Source organism: Artemia franciscana, chromosome 20 (assembly GCF_032884065.1).
Source record: "Artemia franciscana chromosome 20, ASM3288406v1, whole genome shotgun sequence".
NCBI classification, from domain to species: Eukaryota; Metazoa; Arthropoda; class Branchiopoda; order Anostraca; family Artemiidae; genus Artemia; species Artemia franciscana.
The window spans coordinates 34,134,421-34,157,684 of record NC_088882.1 but is presented as its reverse complement, the minus strand read 5'-3'; the positions used below and the strand labels follow the sequence as shown (position 1 = coordinate 34,157,684).

The following is a 23,264-nucleotide window of genomic DNA, read 5'->3' as shown; positions in this document are numbered from 1 at the left end:
TTTCTTTCTTTAGCCTTTTTATTCTATTCAATTTTTAGTAATACAAATGGTCTTGGCACCATTATAAAAAGATAAGAGCCTCATAAAAAGATACTGTTATAAAACCGTTACATTATAGAACCGTTATAAAAAGATAAGAAAGGTGAGGTTCACATCAAATCCTCACTTTTTAGGATCAGAAGTTTTTAATATAAACTATACACTATCTCTCTTCATAGCTTCTCTTGCATAAATACAATTTAAATGGTTACTCACCAGTATGTAATCTTTGGTGCACATTTAAATTGCCTGAGTTAGCAAAGTTTTTCTTACATAGATCACATTTGAAAGGTCTCTCACCTGTATGACATCGTTTATGCCTAGTCAAATCACCTGATGTAGAAAAGCATTTCTTACAAACATCGCATTTGAATGGTTTCTCGCCAGTGTGCACTCTTTGATGTTTACTCATATCACTTGATGCAGAAAAACCTTTATTACATACATCACATTTAAATGGTTTCACGCCAGTATGTACTCTTTGATGTTTTTTCAAATTGCCTGCTAAAGAGAAACTCTTGTGACATAAATCGCATCTAAATGGTTTCACACCAGTATGCACTCTTTGATGTTTCCTCAAATCACTTGATGCAGAAAAGCCTTTATTACATACATCACATTTAAATGGTTTCGCGCCAGTATGTACTCCTTGATGTTTTTTCAAATTGCCTGCTAAAGAGAAACTCTTGTGACATAAATCACACTTAAAAGGTTTTTCACCTGTATGCAATCTTTTATGCACATTCAAATTGCTTGATCGAGAAAATTTCTTGTTACATATATCACATTCAAATGGTTTCTGACCAGTGTGAACTCTTTGGTGCACATTCAAATTGCTTGAGTCAGCAAAGCATTTCTTACACAGATCACATTTAAAAGGTCTCTCGCCAGTATGGCATCGTTGATGTATATTCAAATTGCTTGAGTCAGCAAAGCATTTCTTACACAGATCACATTTAAAAGGTCTCTCGCCAGTATGGCATCGTTGATGTATATTCAAATTACGTAATGTAGAAAAGCGTTTCTTGCACAGATCACATTTAAATAGTTTTTCGCCTGTATGCACTCTTTGATGAGTATCCAACTTCCATGGTGCAGAAAAAAATTTCTTACATACGTTACATTTGAAGGGTTTTTTCTCTATATATATTCGTTTACATCTTTCTAATTTTCTGTGCTTTTTGCTGTGCAAACAGTTATCCAAATGCGTTTTCTGATCGAATAAAGCGTCTGGCCCTGATCCCAATTCAAATGGATTTAAGCAGCCGGTTCTAGACGGATTCTGTGAAAGAACAAGTGATGTAGTCTCCTTTTGGTCTAGTTCAGACATGTTTGGTCTAAAGTGACCTTTTAGGATTAGATGTTGTCTTATATCCCCGATACATTCCTGTAAACAAATAGGACATTTCCTTGTCTCCCCCATTTGGTGTTCCAAGAAATGGGCAACAAAATCTCTGTAACTACGAACTACTGCAGGACAGACGTCACACTCTATTGGTGAAAGTTCTTCACATCCAGTGTCGATGTGAAGATCTAGTATCAAAAACGATTTTTCGGCCTTTCCACAGCTGCCGCAACGCCATATACCGGCAGTTAATTCTTCAATAGCCTTTTCTGAAAGCTTTTTCAGAACAAGGAACGGTTCTGGGCCTAAGAATTTTCGTTGACTCCCGCCATCAAAACTATACACAGTAGAATGGATCATTCCTACAGTAAAGAAACATTTTTTTTATTGAGATTAATAAAACATAAAGAAAAAATTAGCATCATAACAATTATAAAACAAAGACAAGCATTCGATAAGTTGTACAAGATTGGGATTTACATTGTCTAGCATCGCTTTCATCAGGTTGTTTAAGTAATTACATAAAAAGGGAAATTTAAATTAGATCGAAATTTAAATTTAGAAATTAGATTGAAATTTACATTTTCATTAATTTAATTAATGAAATTTAAATTAGATCGTTTCATAAAATAATTAGAGTTTGAATAATGAAAATTACCTTTGTAGGGTTTAAAACTTAAAATGTTGCAAAATAATATCAGGTAAAAAAAATACTGACTTATATTACTAGATTTTACTGACTTAAATTAAATTACTTTTAAAAAACTTTAAAAATTACTTTCATTAAATCTTTTATTACTTAGCAATCTTTATTACTGACTTAAATAATATTATTATTTAATAATTTTATTACATTTTCAGTGAATAACTTCCTATTCTATATCTCTCGAGGTTGTACTTATTTTATTATTTATAAATGGTTTTATGATCTCAGTAGAGAGCGAATATTAAATTCTGAACGATAACAAAGTACACCGTGCCAAGAATAAATGAGGAGGGTGGGGTGTAGTTTTACTAAATAGACTTACAAATTTGACGAACAGAAATTTCCTCACTCTAATAAAGTAATGATTGTTCATCATAGTTCCGCTTAGGAAAACAATTAAAACTCTAAAAATAAATGTTAAGTGATTTTTTTAACCCCCTCCCCCCCGATATCTATCCTTTACCATAATTCTCCATTCACTTGAGATGAAGTCCACGGAAGGGATCGCAAAAACTACCATATGGGCTTAAAAATTAAGATGAACTCAAATAGAAGCAATAACAAGAGATGATCTTGAGCCTCTCAACATTAATATAAAAACTTTCTTTTTAATTAACTAAAAAGTTATACTAGTGCAGCAGAGGTAATTTTTTACTTTACTGATTTTTTTTGCCATGTTTTATGCAAAACATCAATGTTCTCCCAAAAGTGATTGACATGATGATAAATGTAAGATTGGCAGATAAACAAGTAGAGAACTAAACTTAAAAGTAAATTCATTCAATTTTATTTTCATTCAAGTTTCTATCGATTTCTTTCTTTTTGTACTTTTTTTGTTCATTGAAACCAATCTACATTATCTAAGAAAACGTTTCAAAGACAATAAAAAGATTGAGGTCTAAGAAGGGTTTCTGACGTCAGATCCAATAAGGTCTAAATAGGTCAATAAGGTCTGAAGGTCTAATAAGGGTTTCTAATAGTCATCTGGCTTGCTTTAACTTGACGTCACCTCCTGTAAGAGGGGGTTTAGGCTTTTTTAAAAATAGTAATACAAAAATCTATCATTTGAAACAACTATTCTGCATAATGTATTTATTGTTTACTAACTCTTACTTGACATAATTTTCACATTATAAGATTATATTTTATTTATTAAAGCTATATTTAAAATTTTCTTTTTACCGCAATACAGTTCCTTTAAAAAAGCGTTTCCAGATTTCACTGTGTTATGGGTCAAGGGTTTCTCTTCAAAGTTGCTGCTTCTGCTGCTACTGCTACTGCTGCTGCTACTGCTGCAGCTGTTAACATCCAGTTCCAAATTTTTATTGATATATGTTTTATCCCCTCTATTCAGCAATCGTAATATTCAGTAATTTTATCCCCTCTATTCAGTAACTAAAACAAATTTTAGTGCCATTTATATATTTAGAGTCACAAACATGATGTGACTAACACTTCCTTAGAAAATCTTCTAAACTTGGTTTAGATATTGCCCGATTTCGCATGTTTTGAACGTATTTCCAATATGGTTTTCACACTATGACAAATACTAAGCAGATTTCAAACTTAGCTCTTAGCTATCATACAGTATCAATACTGTCAATTATTTTTGATAAATGATAGTCTGATAATACTTTACAAGAGGGAGCTCTCCTATTTGAACTAGTTCAACTAGCAGGCAAATTCAACTAGGCTATTTCAACTTGTAGGCAATAGTCTGATAATACTTTACAAGAGGGAGCTTTCTCCTATTCAAACTAGTTCAACTAGTAGGCAAATTCAACTAGGTCTATTTCAACTAGTAAGGAGCGACCCGGCTCAATAGTAACCGAAAGTCTAAAAAAGGAATTTTGATACCAATAGTTAAATCAAAAGAATTATACTTTTATGCCGATTTTAAATATATAAGTTTCATCAAGTTCAGTCTTACCCATCAAAAGTTACGAACCTGAGAAAATTTGCATTATTTTAGAAAATAGGGGGAAACACCCCCTAAATGTCATTGAATCTTGACGAAAATCACACCGTCAGATTCAGCGTATCAGAGAACCCTTCAGTACAAGTTTCAAGCTCCTATCTACAAAATGTGGAATTTTGTATTTTTTGCCTGAAGACAGATCACGGATGCGTGTTCATTTGTTTTTTGTTGTTGTTTTTTTCCCCAGGGGTGATCGCATCGAACCGGTGGTCATAGAATTTCGTGAGAGGGCTCATTCTAACGATAATTAAAAGCTCTAGCGACCTTTTTAAGAGACCAAAAATCGAAAGGCACCTAGGCCCTCTCCCACACTCATTTTTTCCCAAAGTCACCGGGTCAAAATTTTGAGATAGCCATGTGGTTTGGCATAGTCGAAAGACCTAATAACTATGTCTTTGGGGACGACTTTTGTCTATGTCTTTGGGGACGACAATGTATATTGGGTCAATGTATCGTGTGAAAAATATTTTTCATTTTACCATTTTAAAAATAATTTACCACTCTCTAATTACTTCTTATTTGAATTACTCTCAATTGTATATCCTAATACATTTTGGAAGCGTATAAAACCCTACAAAATAGGGCAATAAGAATTCTTGGAAATTTTTTACGTTGACCTTCAAAACTTGAAAATGCTTCGGAAACTAAAACATTATTACTCTTCTTAAATTTGTTAGATTTAAATGATATACGAGCATTAAATACTTCCATATGGCATTTTCAAATCCAAAATTCAAAAAATTATTTCTATGACAAATCTCTGTTAATTTTATATCCTCGTTCGGATTGTCAGAGGTCTGGGATGTACCGAATTCCTTATGTAAGTTCTGAAAGGTCAAGGTTTTCGATTAGATACCATATACCCTTCATTGCTAACAATTATAAGCTGAATGATAAAATTCTGGTTGATCCATCCCAAAAATCTCAACTAAATTTAAAAAAGCAAATATTAAAGATTGTTTGCTAAATTTTTGATTATTCACCATTGATGATGGAAAATTAAATTATTTGATCTTCTTATTTGTGTGTTTTGTTTTTGTGTCCCTGTGTCTGGGATGGCCTCCCATGCCCCTCCTGCCCGATATTTATTTATTTACTTATCCTTGTTATTTTTCTTTTATAAGTATTTTCCCATTTTGTTTGTCTTTTGCCGTGTTAAATTTTGGAATCATTATTACAATAAGATGTTGATGTTTTTTTCACAATGCTCCAATTTTACAAGAGAGAGTAGCAGCACAAAGTCCCTAAAAATACACAAAAGTGACTCATTCAAAGCAACGCAAAGCCGATTGTGTCTTTTTACGGTTGAAAGCAAAGGCTAAACTTCTTCAGAAGTTCAAAGCATTTGAGATATGATTAGTTTTATGATATTTTTTTAATGAAGAGCCTGCTAAAATTTAAAAGCTGGTCTCTCATAATCAGATTTGAAGTCTAAATTAGGGCTCAGGTCTCCAATAATCAGATTTGAAGTCTAAATTAGGACACCATCTACAAATTAGGGCTTATTTTGTAGATGGCGTAACTGCTTCATCAATGAAGATGCTTAATAATTTAATACTTTTTCCCCATTTTTTTTTCCTAGGAGAGGAGGAAATCAAAGCTCAAAAAGGGTGAATTTTTACTTTAGTTTCGGAAATTGCACATAGCAGAAAATTGCGTTTCAGAAAATAGAACAAGTTAGGCTTTTACTGAGTTGGAAACGTGACATATTCCCAATCCAATTCAATATATAAACTAGGACCCAGGAAGATGGTCTCTGGTCTTGCTACAGCTTTACTCTTACTTAAAACCTACAATACTGATTGGTTTACTGATGGTTTTGATGCTTGACGCACTGAAATTTTCAATTTCAGTGAATTTCAGAAAATTTTCAATTTCAATTTCAGAAATGTTCTTTAACATATAATCTATTCCTTACTTAAAATCAAAATATCTTGTCAGGCCAGTCAAACAGTCAATTCTGCACATAATTTACATATTATTTAAATTATTAATTAATATATATTAATAGTTAAATATATTTTTTGCCTCTCAGAGCAGGAAAGCTTATTTATGCTCTTTCCAAATATTTGATAAAATTTATTTGTTATTTTTTAATATTACTATTTTACTGGTTATGGCACTTGGTATTAACCAAGTGACATATAGCAATCGCAAATTCTGTCGGTCTGTCTGTCTGTCCTAGTTTTGCCACTTTAGGCACTTCCAGGTAAGCTAGGACGATGAAATTTGGCAGGCGTATCAGGGACCGGACCATATCAAATTAGAAATAGTCGTTTTCGCGATTTGACCATTTGGAGGGGGAAGTGGGGGGTCGGTTAATTTGGAAAAAATAGAGAAAATGAAGTATTTTTAACTTACGAGCGGGTGATGGGATCTTAATGAAATTTGATGTTTGGAAGGATATCGTGTCTCAGAGCTCTTATTTTAAATCCCAACCAGATCTGGAGACATTGGGGGGAGTTGGGGGGGAACCTAAAATCTTGGAAAACGCTTAGAATGGAGGGATCGGGATGAAACTTGGCGGGAAAAATAAGCAGAAGTCCTAGATACGTGATTGACATAACCGGAACGGATCTGTTCTCTTTGGGGGAGTTGGGGGGGGAGGGTTAATTCTAAAAAATTAGAAAAAATGAGGTAATTTTGGCTTAAGAAGGAGTGATCGTATCTTAATGAAATTTCATATTTAGAAGGACATCGAAACTCAGATTTCTTATTTTAAATCCCGACCAGATCTAGTGTCATTAGGGGGGAGAAGGACTGGAAATCTTGGAAAACGCTTAAAGCGGAGAGATCAGGATGAAACTTGGTGGAAAGAATAATCAAAAGTTTAAGATAGGTGACTGACATAACCGGACCGGATCCGCTCTCTTTGGTGGAGTTAGGGGGGGGGGAAGCAATTCGGAAAAATTATAAAAAAAATGAGGTATTTGTAACTTACGAACGGGTGATCAGATCTTAATGAAATTTGATATATAGAAGGATCTTGTGCTTTAGAACTCTCATTTTAAATCTCGACCAGATCCGATGACACTGAAGGGAGTTGGAGGGGAAATTGGAATTCTTGGAAAACGTCAACATCGAGGTATCTTACGAATGGGTGATCGGATCTTAATGAAACTTGATATATAAAAGCATCTTATGTCTCAGATGCTCCATTTTCAATTCGAATCGGATCCGGCGACATAGAGGGTTGGAGGGAGGGAACAGAAATCTTGGAAACTGGAAATCTTGGAAAACCCCTAGAGTGGAGAGATTAGGATGAAACTTGGTGGGAAGAATAAGCACAAGTTATAGATACGAGATTGACATAACTGGTACGGATCCGTTCTGTTTGAGGGAGCTGGGGGTTGTTAATTTGGAAAAATCAGAAAAATTGAGGTATTTTTTAATTACGAGTGGGTGATCGGATCTTAATGAAATTTGATTTTTAGAAGGACCTCGTGACTCAGAGCTCTTATTTTAAATCCCGACCGACATTAAGCCTCTGATTTTCCTTTTAAAGGAATCTATTGATTCTTCGAATTTTGCTAGAGCTGATACCATATAAGCTCTTGGTTCTTCCGACCTCGTCACAAGTGCCATATGAGCTCTTAGCTCTGGTTTTTTACTATAATTATTTACTATTAGTTTTAGTAATTATCCAAAGTAGCTGCCATTTTAGCAACACGAATTATGCATTTTCAGGAGTCACTATCTGGCCGTTCCTGCTCGTAAGACCTTAAATATTTTGTGACAATTGATCTTCAACTAGATCCAAACACAAATAAATTAATAACCAAATAAAAAAAAAGATCCAAAAAACTTCACTTTGAAAACGAAATGATCAGCACCTGATTTCCAATTCCAAATACCATAGGAAAAATTGCCACTAACTGGACAACGTGTTCATATAGTAAATAAAATTAAAAGAACAAAAATTTTCAAAATTCCGAGAAAATTTTCAAATTAATAAGCTCTTTAGTCTCTAACAAACGTTGCTTCATCGTTTTTAACAATACCGCTATATATTCAATTTTACCCTTTTAGTAAAATTTGCCCTTTAAATCCTCCAACAGTGATTTGATATGACATTATTTTTTAACAATGTTAGAATAGCAAAGTTTTGCTTGGATAGCACACAAAAATTGTTAGAAAAATGGTCAAATTACAGTTTTGGTAATTTTCGAGACACAGCGTTATGATTTTTGAACAATACTAAATAAGAAAAAACAAGTTTTGTCAACTGAAAGTAAGGAGCAACACAGCAACACTATACCACAAAACGAACAGAAATTATTATGTATATGAGGGGTTCGCCCCCTCGTCAATACCTCGCTCTTTACGCTAAAATTAAAATTGTGTTCCAAATCTTTAAGAATGACCCCTGAATCACAAAGGCTGTTTAATTAGAATAAATAGCTCTTTTGAAAGCACTAAAAAAATTAGCTTAAAAAACATTGCGCCCCTCATATACGTAATAATTTTTGTTCATTTTAAGTTTTTTTTGTTGCTCCTTACTTTCACATGAAAAAGCTTGTTTTTTTTAATTTCTGATCATTTTAAAATAATTCTGGAAAATCTAGCACCCCCTTCATGGAAAATTCCCCTCCCCCATGGAAAATTTCTCTAAGGAAAGATCCTCCCATGTAACCCCTCCCCGCAACCCCTATCAGAAAAAAAAACCCTGAAAACATCTGTATATTTTGCAATAACCTATACCATATGTGAACAACAGGCAAAGTTCACATTTTGCAGTCCTTCCTCCGGGAATTATGGGACTGTGAATTATGGGACCCGGGACTGTGGGGAATTGAGCCATCATCAAAGACATAGTTATTATATTTTTCAACTATGCTGAACGAAATGGCTATTTCAAAATTTTGATTGGATAACTTTCGGGACAAAATAGGCGTGGGAGGGAGCCTAGCTGCTCTCCGATTTCTTTGGTCACTTAAAAAAGGCACCAGAACTTTTAATCTCCGTTCGCATGAGCCCTCTCGCTATATTAGAGGACCACTGGGTTGACACCCCTGCTGAAAAAAACACAAAAGAAAACAACAAATAAACACGCATCTCTGACCTTTCTTCTGGAAAAAATAAAAAAAATTCCACATTTTTGCAGATAGGAGCTTCAAACTCCAATAGTAGGGTTCTCTAATACGCTGAATCTGACAGTGTGATTCTCATTACGATTCTTAGACTTTTAGGGAATGTTTGCCCCTTTTTTTGAAAATAATGCAAATTTTCTCAGGCTCTTAACTTTTGATGGGCATGACTAAACTTTATAAAACTTATATATTTCAAATCAGCATAAAAATCTGATTCTTTTGATGTATCTGTTGGTATCAAAATTCAGTTTTTTAGAGTTTCGGTTGCTATTGAACCGGGTCGCTCCTTTCTTACAGTTCATTATCACGAACTGTTTGATATGTTAACAAAATAACTCAATTTTACAAAGGCTATGAGATCAGGACTATTTATTCATCAGAAATAAAAACCTTATTTCAAAATCAAAACGACCAGAAATCACTATTAAGAAATAAATGAAACCTAAAATGAACAGGAACTAAATAAACAGTCATAATAAACGAACATAAAACAGGTACTACTGTAAATAAATAGATAATTCTTAAAATAAGTAAAACTTAAATTGAATATGCAAATGAAACTTAAAACGAACAAAAAACTTTTACTATTAAAGAATAAATAGAACCCAAAAAGAACAGAAATTAAACAACCAATTATAGCAAACAAACATATAACAAGTAATTGATAGTCTGGCTACTGACACCCTCTCTAACTGTAAAAAAAATAGTCTTCTGTGTCATTGGCGCATTACTGAAAATGATTTATGTTACAAATATTGTCTTTTTTACTTATTACAACATTGAAAATAAAATGAAAACTACAGTGAAATAAAATCTTGAACTAACAAGCTTTCAGCAATTAATATCACTATATATAAGATATTCAATTTAATTTTATTAGTTCTTTCAAAGACTGTTCAAAAAACAGTTTTTTTTTCACAAAATAGTCTTCTGCGTCATTGGCGCATTACTGAAAATGAATTATATTACAAATATTGTCTTTTTTACTTACTACAACATTGAAAATAAAATGAAAACTACAGTGAAATAAAATCTTGAACTAACAAGCTTTCAGCAACTAATATCACTATATATAAGATATTCAATTTAATTTTATTAGTTCTTTCAAAGACTGTTCAAAAAACAGTTTTTTTTTCACAATAGTCTTTTCACAAAATAGTCTTCTGCGTCATTGGCGCATTACTGAAAATGAATTATATTACAAATATTGTCTTTTTTCCTTATTACAACATTGAAAATAAATGAAAACTACAGTGAAATAAAATCTTGAACTAACAAGCTTTCAGCAATTAATATCACTATGTATAAGATATTCAATTTAATTTTTTTTATTTCTTTCAAAGACTGTTCAAAAAACAGTTTTTTTTTTCACAATAGTCTTTTCAGAAAATAGTCTTCTGCGTCATTGGCGCATTACTGAAAATGAATTATATTACAAATATTGTCTTTTTTACTTATTACAACATTGAAAATAAATGAAAACTACAGTGAAATAAAATCTTGAACTAACAAGCTTTCAGCAATTAATATCACTATATATAAAATATTCAATTTAATTTTATTAGTTCTTTCAAAGACTGTTCAAAAAACAGTTTTTTTTTCACAATAGTCTTTTCACAAAATAGTCTTCTGCGTCATTGGCGCATTACTGAAAATGAATTATATTACAAATATTGTCTTTTTTACTTATTACAACATTGAAAATAAATGAAAACTACAGTGAAATAAAATCTTGAACTAACAAGCTTTCAGCAATTAATATCACTATGTATAAGATATTCAATTTAATTTTTTTTATTTCTTTCAAAGACTGTTCAAAAAACAGTTTTTTTTTTCACAATAGTCTTTTCAGAAAATAGTCTTCTGCGTCATTGGCGCATTACTGAAAATGAATTATATTACAAATATTGTCTTTTTTACTTATTACAACATTGAAAATAAATGAAAACTACAGTGAAATAAAATCTTGAACTAACAAGCTTTCAGCAATTAATATCACTATGTATAAGATATTCAATTTAATTTTTTTTATTTCTTTCAAAGACTGTTCAAAAAACAGTTTTTTTTTTCACAATAGTCTTTTCAGAAAATAGTCTTCTGCGTCATTGGCGCATTACTGAAAATGAATTATATTACAAATATTGTCTTTTTTACTTATTACAACATTGAAAATAAAATGAAAACTACAGTGAAATAAAATCTTGAACTAACAAGCTTTCAGCAATTAATATCACTATATATAAGATATTCAATTTAATTTTATTAGTTCTTTCAAAGACTGTTCAAAAAACAGTTTTTTTTTTCACAATAGTCTTTTCACAAAATAGTCTTCTGCGTCATTGGCGCATTACTGAAAATGAATTATATTACAAATATTGTCTTTTTTACTTATTACAACATTGAAAATAAATGAAAACTACAGTGAAATAAAATCTTGAACTAACAAGCTTTCAGCAATTAATATCACTATGTATAAGATATTCAATTTAATTTTTTTTATTTCTTTCAAAGACTGTTCAAAAAACAGTTTTTTTTTTCACAATAGTCTTTTCAGAAAATAGTCTTCTGCGTCATTGGCGCATTACTGAAAATGAATTATATTACAAATATTGTCTTTTTTACTTATTACAACATTGAAAATAAATGAAAACTACAGTGAAATAAAATCTTGAACTAACAAGCTTTCAGCAATTAATATCACTATATATAAAATATTCAATTTAATTTTATTAGTTCTTTCAAAGACTGTTCAAAAAACAGTTTTTTTTTCACAATAGTCTTTTCACAAAATAGTCTTCTGCGTCATTGGCGCATTACTGAAAATGAATTATATTACAAATATTGTCTTTTTTACTTATTACAACATTGAAAATAAATGAAAACTACAGTGAAATAAAATCTTGAACTAACAAGCTTTCAGCAATTAATATCACTATATATAAAATATTCAATTTAATTTTATTAGTTCTTTCAAAGACTGTTCAAAAAACAGTTTTTTTTTCACAATAGTCTTTTCACAAAATAGTCTTCTGCGTCATTGGCGCATTACTGAAAATGAATTATATTACAAATATTGTCTTTTTTACTTATTACAACATTGAAAATAAATGAAAACTACAGTGAAATAAAATCTTGAACTAACAAGCTTTCAGCAATTAATATCACTATATATAAGATATTCAATTTAATTTTATTAGTTCTTTCAAAGACTGTTCAAAAAACAGTTTTTTTTTCACAATAGTCTTTTCACAAAATAGTCTTCTGCGTCATTGGCGCATTACTGAAAATGAATTATATTACAAATATTGTCTTTTTTACTTATTACAACATTGAAAATAAATGAAAACTACAGTGAAATAAAATCTTGAACTAACAAGCTTTCAGCAATTAATATCACTATATATAAAATATTCAATTTAATTTTATTAGTTCTTTCAAAGACTGTTCAAAAAACAGTTTTTTTTTCACAATAGTCTTTTCACAAAATAGTCTTCTGCGTCATTGGCGCATTACTGAAAATGAATTATATTACAAATATTGTCTTTTTTACTTATTACAACATTGAAAATAAATGAAAACTACAGTGAAATAAAATCTTGAACTAACAAGCTTTCAGCAATTAATATCACTATATATAAGATATTCAATTTAATCTTATTAGTTCTTTCAAGGACTGTTCAAAAAACAGTTTTTTTTTTCACAACCAACAAGAGTTTAGCTGCTACACATTTCACTAACTGTAAAAGTCTAAAGCCTACTGCGTATTTGGTGCTTTACTAAAAACGAACCACATTATAAGTATATTTCTGAGCTGAAAATGAAACGAAAATTGCAGTGAAAAAAAAAATCATGAAATGATGAGCTTTCAGCAATTAATATCATTATATATCAAATATTCAGTTTAATTTTAGTAGTTCTTTACAAGACTGTTTAAGACATATAGTTGTTTTACTTGTTTTACACAAGTTTTATGTGTTATATTAGCACTTACTGTGTTTGAGTGTTTATTTAACTATCTAACCATTTATTTGACTATGAGTGTTCATTTAATTTCTGTTCGTTTTGGGTATTATTTATTCTTTAATAGTAACAGATCTTTTGGTTGTTTTAATCTTGATCAGCATACTCAATTTAAGCTTTACTCTTTTAAAGATTTATTTATTCATTTATGTAAATACCTGTTGTATGTTCGATTTGCTATGCTTGTTTATTTAATTTTTCCCCTCCTTATGAGTTTATTTTATTCTTTATAATAATTTTTGGTTGCTTTGATTTTGAATTATTATAAAGTTTTATTTCTGCTGATCCTAAGTGTAATATGGCCTTTCTTTTCATTGAAAAACTTCTTTTTTAGAAAGTTTTATTTTATTAATTTCTTTTCGTTTTTGATTGCCATAGTTACAAGTTTTTCAAAATTCCCTATTTCAAAATCGATTTTTTTATTCCAACATCAAAGTTTCATCAAAACTAGTATCAAAGTAATAATATCAGATTAAACAACTATCAAAGCAAACAAAGTAGCCTATCAAAGTGACAATAATACATGTGCATAGCTTACAGCCCTTTCCCTCGGGGCTATGGTATGGAGGGGGGGGGGTAACACTGGAGGCATAGTCTTTTGGCCTTTGGACTATTTTGAACAAAATGCCTATCTCAAAATATTAACTGGATACCTTCGAGGAAAAAGGAAGCGAGAGGAAGGGGGGCTGGTTGCCCTTTGATAACTTTTTACTCTACAAATTTGAACAAAAAGGCTAACTTAAGACTTTGATCACAACCATTAAGGAAAAAACGACGTGTAGGAGAGGGGGGGGGGGCTGGTTGCCATCTGATTACTCTTGAATTTTACAAATGGAGCTAGAACTTTCTATTTTTAAGCAAATGAGTGTCCTCCAAGATTTATATGACCAACCCATACATAAAAACCTAACATAGCCTTGGATTATAACCTGTAACCCATACCCCTGGGCTCTGTGGGGTTGTGTCAATCCTGGAGGAATTGCTATATGATCTTTAAACAATTTTTAGCAGAATGGTTAGGTTCTCTCTCCAAATTTCGACCCGGTACATTTGGGGAAACGAGACCGTGGGGGTGGGGGACAGGGAGGGAGAGCTAGTTGCCCTTTGATGACTTTTGACTCTAAAAAAAGGAACTAAAAGTTTCAATTTCCAATCAAATAAGCTTCCTCCAAAGTTTATACAACTGCCACTTCCATATAATTCGATTGGATGCCTTTAAGGAAAAGCTGGTTTTAGGGGGAGGGCTAGTTTCCCTCTGACCACTTGATTCCTAAAGAGGGAACTAGAACTTTCGATTTCTAGTCATTTGAGTCCCCCTCCAAAGTTTATACAACCAACCATTCCATAAAAAAACTCAGATGACGGCATGGTACAACTTACAACATTTGCCCTGGCCATGGGGAGTTGGAGTTTTGTTATATGATCCTTGAACTATTTTTAACAAAATAGTAATGTCAAAATTTCGACCCAATACATTTGGGAAAAGGAGGACTGGATGGGTGGGGACTAGTTGCTCTCCAATCACTTCAGACTCTTAAAAAGGAACTATAACTTTCGATTTCCAATCAAATAAGCTTCCTCCAAAATTTATATGACTGCCACAGTCATAAAAACTTTATATGCCCTTGAGGCATACATTACAACCCTTGCCCAGGCTCTGGGGATTGTATCAATCCCGAAGGATACATTTGAAGAATTAAATGTATTTGGGGAAAAAGACGATGTGGGAGGCTTATTGCGCTCTGATCACTTCATTCTTAAAAAAGGGAAGAAAAACTTTGAATTTCTCATCATTTGAGCCCCCTCCAAAGTTTATACAACAATTCCTTCCATAAAAACCTTATATGGCCTCAGGAAAAAACTTACAACCCTTGCCCCACCAGTCTCTGGGGTTAGTTTGTCCTCAGAGAATTTTTTACTCTTTAAAAGGGAAACAGAAATTCTAATATAAAACCAAATGAGCCTCCTCCAAAGTTTGAACCCTTTTGAAAAAATATTATACCCTGTTCAAAAAAGGGCACGGGAAGGGGGGGACGGAGATTGGCTGGTTTCCCTCTGAACACTTTTGACTCTTAAAACAATGATTAAAAGTTCTGATTTTGAATCAAATGAGCCTCCCCTGAAGCTTATATGACCACCCCTCGCCTAAGAACCTTAGGCCTATATATCCTCATGACACAGCTTACAACAGTTACCCCAGGCTCTGGGGGGTTGTGTTGACCCTGGAGTTTCTGTTTTCTGATCCTTGAACTGTTTTTAATAAAATGGCTATCTCAAAATTTTTATTGGATGCATTTGGGGGGAAAGGACATGGGGAGCTAAATGCCCTCTAGTCATTTTTTACTCTTAAAAAGGGCATTAGAACTTACAATATTCAATCAAATGAGCCTCCTCCTAAGTTTACACAGCTACCCCTTCCATAAAAGTGCCACTAGGAAAAAAAATACAAAAGCATTAAGGCTCCATAGCCTTTACTATAGGCAATGCTATAGTGTTGCCTCTGATAGCATATGTTACTGAGAAAGGTGAACATGTTAATCCTATGCTTTTCGAGAAGACAAATGGGTAAATTTATAGCAAACAGTATTACTGGCTTTCGTATAAAGTGAATATACCACTTGATGCCTTTTTTTTATGCTCTTTACAAATAAAATAATCACTTATACTGGAAATTCAGATTTAAGCACTTTTTGACCTCTTAAAAATGACCTAAATATGGGGTATAAAAAAGGCTAAAAAAATTGGTCTAAAACCTTAAATACCTTATAACATTGATCTCAAACTTACTGTTTCATTATAAATCCATTTTTTTTAATGTTATATAATCCACAAGCACTGATTTTCCAATATTATTTTGGATAAATTAATTTTTCCAATGTTATGACATTTTCTTCTTCATTGACATCAAATTTAAAATAAAAGCATGCGTTTTTGGTCAAAAACATGAAATCCGACTATTACAAATGCCAGTTATACTATTACACTATGTTATACTATGCTTTACCCCCACCCCCCTGATGTGCAAATATATAACCCAAATTTGTTTCTAAACTATTACAGATTTGCAATTTCAAATGTCCTATTATTTTGTAAACAAGAGCTAAGAGCTCATATGGCATTTGTGACGAGGAAAGAAGAGCTAAGAGCCAAGAGATCATATGGTATGAGCTCTAACAAAATTCTATGAATCAATAGATTGATTTAAAAAGGAAAACAAGAGGCTTAATGCCGGTCAGGATTTGAAATAAGAGCTCTGAGTCACGATGTCCTTCTAAATATCAAAATTCATTAAGATCCAATCACCCACTCGTAAGTTATAAATGCCTCATTTTTTCTAAGTTTTCCTCTCCCTTTAGCCTCCCAGATGTTCGAATCTGGGAAAACGACTTTATCAAGTCAAATTGTGCACCTCCCTGACACGCCTACCAATTTTCATCGTCCTAGCACGTCCAGAAGCACCAAACTCACCAAATCACTGAACCTCTCCCCCCAACTCCTCCAAAGAGAGCGAATCCAGTACGATTCTGTCAATCACGTATCAAGGACATTTGTTTATTCTATCTACCAAGCTTCATCTCGATTCCTCTACTCCAAGTGTTTTTCCAAGATTTCCCCCTTTAACTCCCCCCAATGTCAAAAGATCTGGTCGGGATTTGAAATAAGAGCTCTGAGACATGAATTCCTTCTAAAAATCAAATTTCATTAAGGTCCGAGTATCTATTCGTAAGATAAAAATACCCCAATTTTCACATTTTCCAAGAATTCCAGTTTCCCCCTCCAACTCCCCCCAATGTCACAGGATCTGGTCAGAATTTAAAATTAGAACTTTAAAGCACAAGATCCTTCTAAATATCAAATTTCATTAAGATCTGGTCACCCTTTTGTAAGTTACAAATACCTCAGTTTTAAAAATTACACCCCCCCCCCCAATTCCACCAAAGAGAGCAGATCTGGTCCGGTTATGTCAGTCACGTATCTTGGACAGGTTTCTATACTTCCCATCCAGTTTCATCCAGATCTCACAGCTTTAAGTATTTTCTAAGATTTCTGGTTGAGATTTATGCTTGATCCAGTTGAGATTTAAAATAAGAGATCTGAGTTACGAGGTCCTTCTAAACATGAAGTTTCATGAAGATCCAATCAGTCCTTCGTAAGTTAAAAATACCTAATTTTTTCTTATTTTTCAGAATTAACTCCCCCCCAATAGAGCAGAGTAGAGCCGGTCTGGTTATGTCAGTCATGTATCTTAGACGGGTTTCTATTCTTCCCATCCAGTTTCATCCAGATCTCACTGCTTTAAGTATTTTCTAAGATTTTCGGCCCCCCAACTGCCCCCCCCCCAATTACGCTTGATCTGGTTGAGATTTAAAATAAGATATCTGAGTTCTGAAGTCCTTCTAAATATGAAGTTTCATGAAGAACCAATTACTTCTTTGTAAGCTAAAAATACGTAATTTTTTCTTATTTTTCAGAATTAACCCCCCCCCCCAATAGAGCGGATCCTTTCCAATTATGTAAATCATGTATGTAAGACTTCTGTTTATTTTTTCCACCAAATTTCATCCTGATCCCTCCAATCTAAGCGTTTTCCATGATTTTAGGTTCCCCTACCCCAAACTTCCCCCAATGTCACCAGATCCGATCAGAATTTAAAATAAGAGCTTTGAGACACAATATCCTTCTAAATATCAAATTTCATTGAGATGTGATCACCTGTTTGTAAGTTTTTCAGAATTAACCCACCCCCAACTCCCCCAAAGAGAGCGGATCCATTCCGGTTATGTCAATCATGTATCTAGGACTTGTGTTTATTTTTCCCACCAAATTTCATCCCAATCCCTCCACTCTAAGTGTTTTCCAAGTTTTAGGTTTCCCCCTCCCAAAGCCCTCCCTCCAATGTCACCAGATCCGGTCGGGATTTAAAATAAGAGCTCTAAGACACAATATCCTTCTAAACATCAAATTTCACTGAGATCCAATCATCCATTTGTAAGTTAAAAATACCTCATTTTTTCAAATTTTTCAGAATTACCCCCCCCCCCCCCAACTACCCCAAAGAGAGCGAATCTGTTCCGATTATGTCAATCATGTATCTGGAACTTGTGCTTATTTTTCCCATCAAGTTTCATCCTGATCCCTCCACTTTAAGTGTTTTCCAAGATTTTAGGTTTCCCCCTCCAACTCCCCCCAATGTCATCAGATCCGGTCGGGATTTAAAATAAGAGCTCTGAGACACAATATCATTCGAAACATCAAATTTCATTAAGATCCCATCACCCACTCATAAGTTAAAAATACTTTATTTTTTCTATTTTTTCCAAATTAACCGACCCCCCACTCCCCCCCCCCCAGAATGTCAAATCAGGAAATGACTATTTCTAATTTGATCTGGTCTGGTCCCTGATACGCTTGCCAAATTTCATTGTCCCAGCTTACCTGGAAGTGCCTAAAGTAGCAAAACCAGGACCAACAGACAGACCAACAGAATTTGTGATTGCTATATGTCACTTGGTTAATACCAAGTGCCATAAAAAATGACCAAAAAACGCATGCTTTGATTGAAATTTTGGTGACAAGGAAGAAGAAAACACCATAACATTGATAAAATTCATTTATCCAATTTAATCATGGAAAATCAGTGCTTGTGGATAATATAACATTAAAAAAATGGATTTATAATGAAATGGTATGTTTGAGTCCAATGTTTTAAAGTCTGAGACCAATGTTTTAAGCCTTTTTTATGTAATTAGGTAATTTTTAAGAGGTCAAAAAGCGCTTAAATCTGAATTTCTGGTAGAAGCAATTATTATATTTGTAAAGAGAATAAAAAAATGCATCAAGTGGTATATTCACTTTATACAAAAGCCAGTAATACTGTTTGCTATAAATTTACCAACAAATGACATTTGAGTGAGCCTTTCAGAGAAAGTTGAGGGGAGTGTTGAAATAAATAAACCATGTTATTTGCATACAGGTTGTCAAAAGGGAATAACTCAGGAATAGCTGAGTGAGGAATGATACTGAGTAGGAATTCAGGAATAACTCATAATCTGGAAATGAAAAGGGAGATGATTATTTGACCAAAAAGGCAATATTTGCACACTACTACAACTACCACTACTACTACTGCTACTATTACTACTACTATCAATACTACCACTAAAAACTGCTGCTTCTGTAGCAATTATTACTAATGCTGAGGATACTGAAATGAACATCTGAAGAAATGTTGATGGGAAATTTGAACAAAATCAAAACACACTATGTGTATACAGATTATCAAAAGGGTATATAGGAATATTTTGTAGCAGCTTACCATATTAAGATGAAATTTCCAGGACATCATGAGGAGGATGTTCAACTGACCAAAAGGCAACATGTACACACTACTACTACTGTTACTGCTACTACTAATACAAAACTATCACTGCTATAACTATTCCTACTGCTACCACTACTAATATGATACTAGTACCTTTAAAAATAAATGTAGCAAAGGGAAAATTTGACAAAATATTGAGGGGAAATTTAAATTAAATTAAAACACACTATGTGCATAGAGATTAGCAAAAGGGCATATCCCCTGAATGGATTTAGGTATTAAGTTGGAACTTTAAGAAATACTTAAAGGGAAAGATCAATTAACCAAAAAGGTAACATGTCCATGGAACTACTTATTTATTATATATTTAACTCTTGAACAAATTATTTATAAACTAGTGTTATGTTTTCAACCACTTTTGAATAACTTAACTAGTGTTGACAACTTACTTGTGTAGTTACAAAAATGAAATAAATTTGGGGTCCCTTTAAGGGCTTAATATGCAAGTAACCCCAGAAGCAATTATTGAACTACAAAAGAGTATAAAAAGCATCAAATGACAATTTGACTTTTATCTCAGCTAATTTATATGACCAACTCAAAATTTACCCAAATTTTTTCACTACCATTTGGAGTGAAAGGGGCAGACAATTCAAAAGAAATTATAGCCTATTATCATGGGTTACATAGGCCAATGAACCATTAAAATTTCCTTTATCATGTCTTATTTTAACTTAAAGAATAAGTTAACAATAATATAACAAACTTTGAAGTACATTATATTTTTTTTGTCTTTTATGAATGTAAAAAAAAAAATCCCTTATGAAATCCATCCTTGAAATTTTCTGCCTAGTTTTGACCAAAAAAACTGACAAACGAGCAACAAACATATATTCTATTCAGCAATGTCTTGGCACAATTTATTGCTGTTCAACGATGTTGCAAGAAGACCAACTTTTGATCTTCTAGATCAAAGGGCTTAATAGCCTACCAACTTTTCTTACCAACCTAAATAATCACATATTCCACATACTCGTTTCACACATTCAAAGATGCAATTGCACAGGTTCAAGTTTAAAAATGACCCGAAGCAATGAAATTATTATTGGACTTTAATTCTTGGTGGCACATGTCTAAATTTTGGAAAAATAATAAGTAAGCAAGCCAATGTTGTCTTTTATTTTTCAATAAGCGCAATTGTAAATCGCGTCGTCTACAGGCCCTGGTAGGTAGGATAGTTTGACTTTGTCTTTGGTAGTGAACTGCATAATATTAGCACTTTATTGAAGCTAAAACGCTATTCTGGGCAGAAAAGGGGAGATCTTACTTGTAAAATGTTTACAATTTGACCTGCTCGAAATTTCGTGTCAGCAAAATAAAGGAGTTTTTGAGATTAATGCTGCAAAAGTAGGTTTGAAAACTAATGTTAGGAAAACTAAGTTGCTAAGCCTAATGTGAGTAAGGAGGAGAGGATATAAGGTTGTCGAACAGAATAAATTGATCACGTGGACAGCTTAATCAAAGAATATTATTATAAAGGACAATGGAACTAGTGAAGATGATAAGAATGGAAGAGCAAAGGCTCATGGTGTTTTTTCACAGCTTAAACAGCCTCGAAAGAATAGGAGCATTTGTGGGCAAACAGAGGATAGATTATTTTGTAGCATAATGAGATAAATATCATGTGGAAGAAATACAGATTCCTTTTCTTTTTACTTGATAATCATGATTTCATTTGTCATCTTGTCAATTACTTTCGTAGCATAATTAAAGCAAGGTCGAAACGTCTCAAACAGTTTTTCGTCTTGCAGAGATTTTAAATGTACATCGATCTAGCAAGCAATTAGCAAACACCAATTATAGAAACAGTAGGTGACTGCAATAAGATAGGTTGTATCGTGGGACTTCGTTAATAGGGCTGTATAAAAATGGGACGCAAAACTACAGAGGGCTGGAGTAAGGAAAGTTTGCCTCACCCTTAAATAAGTAATGTCTCGTTCATTTACATTAAGAAAATACTTTTCTAAGTACGAAATCTATTAAATAATTATAGGCAAAATATTTAGTGCCCCTTCGATTAAAATAAATTTGTCCAAGTAGAATTTTAATTCATGTCATATCAGGCGCGCAACCAAAAATTGATTGAATTTTTAAACTCCCACGAAGAAAATATCAGGCATATGGGTAAGAGCAAATACCTGAAAGAAAGATCAATAATGACCCTTGGAATTGTTTTGGGAGGAATATATTTAAACGAGGGTGTCAATTTCAGTCAGTCATGAGTAAGCCAGGAAACAGTAATCAGTCCGTCTTAAGATAGTCAAGCGCGGAATCACTCTTGAAAGAGTTAAGTCCAAACTCGAAATCTCGGATCAGTTGAGACAGAATTAGCTTACTAGTGTTGTCGACTGGACTCAAGTGATATTTAGACTTACCGGACCTGCCGAGTGCTAATTCTATTAGTGCAAATTTACAGACTCTCCTTTATCGTACCAAGTATCGGACCTAAGCCTTACGTTGAAGTGAACATTCATCCATTCCAAAGACCAAAATATTAATTGTATGTAACAATGTTGAGGATAATTTCCGCTGTTAATGCAATAACACAGGATATTGTAAGGCATGGAACAATTTTCCAACTCGAGAACCTGCTCCTAGCCACTCATAATGGATGAAAGATGCAAATAAACCAAGGAAATTCCAAGCTGCACAAAATCCAAAAGACGATAATGCCGGTGCATTTCAGGTGCATCTCCACCACATATCACTTAAATCCCGCATCTTCAGAACATATCTACACGAAAATTAAAGGGAAGAGAATATTACACGAGTGAGCTTAGAGGTCTTTACTCGCAAATGCCTATGTCCGCTCCTTATTGTGACTAAACATTGCTTATGTACGACTAGGCGACCATGACGCTGAATAACGTGTTTCTTAAACAGTGCAGCTGTACATCAGCTGCACTGCAAAATATTTCTTTAGTAAAAAGTAAAAAATTTTAAGCTCATAAGTAAAAATTGACCTCGATACTAAACCAAATAGTCTAATGCTACACCAAAGTGCATATTAATATTTTTAGCGTGTATGTAGTATAGTGTTAACCTGTTATATATACCCATCATACGTGTTACCATGCCCATTTCGTGTTATAGTGTTACGTGCCCGTCAATGTTTTACCTTGGATCGCTTATCGTTAAGTATGCTGTGCAGCTCCACATGCAAAATATTGTTGCCAACCCCTGAAGTACACATGTGATTCTGACTATTTTGCCTAGAAATTTCCATTTTAGGAATTGGTGTATTCAAAGAGTAGCTGACGATGAACCATGAATAAGCCATTCAATCCAGTTAGAAGAACAAGTAACATGGGAACAAGAACAAGAGTACTCAACACACCAATGAAATTTTTGACCAATGTCAAAGACGGCCAGGTACCCCAGTCAATAGACTGGTAACCCCAGCAGTAACTGGCATTCCCCATGCCTTAACTACTATCAAGATAACCTTTAAAACAAAGAAGAGAAAGTAAAATGAATGAAAAAAGTCAAAAATCAGAGAAAGACGAGGGTGGTGTCAGCCAGTGGAACAACACGAAGGAAAACGAGCAAATATTTCGGCAAAGACCTCCATCAAGTCGTCCTCAGTGCAAAAAAAAAACAACAAAAAAAAACGAAAAAAACAATTAAACCTTTTGAAGTAGACTACACGATATATATATATATATATATATATATATATATATATATATATATATATATATATA

General features: G+C 33.1%; 1 protein-coding gene across 3 annotated transcripts; it reads right to left on the bottom strand.

Moving 5' to 3' along the window:
• Positions 1-93: 93 nt before the first annotated feature.
• Positions 94-20,660, bottom strand: LOC136040165 (zinc finger protein 664-like). 3 transcript variants are annotated; one of them, XM_065724288.1, is made up of 2 exons: positions 20,534-20,660; positions 94-1,746 (listed from the first exon to the last, which is right to left on the bottom strand). In XM_065724288.1, exons 1-2 carry the CDS (start codon positions 20,544-20,546, stop codon positions 248-250), a joined length of 1,512 nt encoding a protein of 503 aa, XP_065580360.1. In that variant the 5' UTR covers positions 20,547-20,660; the 3' UTR covers positions 94-247. The 3 variants fall into 3 exon arrangements, with proteins under 3 accessions (XP_065580360.1, XP_065580362.1, XP_065580361.1); XM_065724290.1 differs by having other exon boundaries at positions 20,505-20,643; XM_065724289.1 differs by having other exon boundaries at positions 20,509-20,643.
• Positions 20,661-23,264: the final 2,604 nt, after the last annotated feature.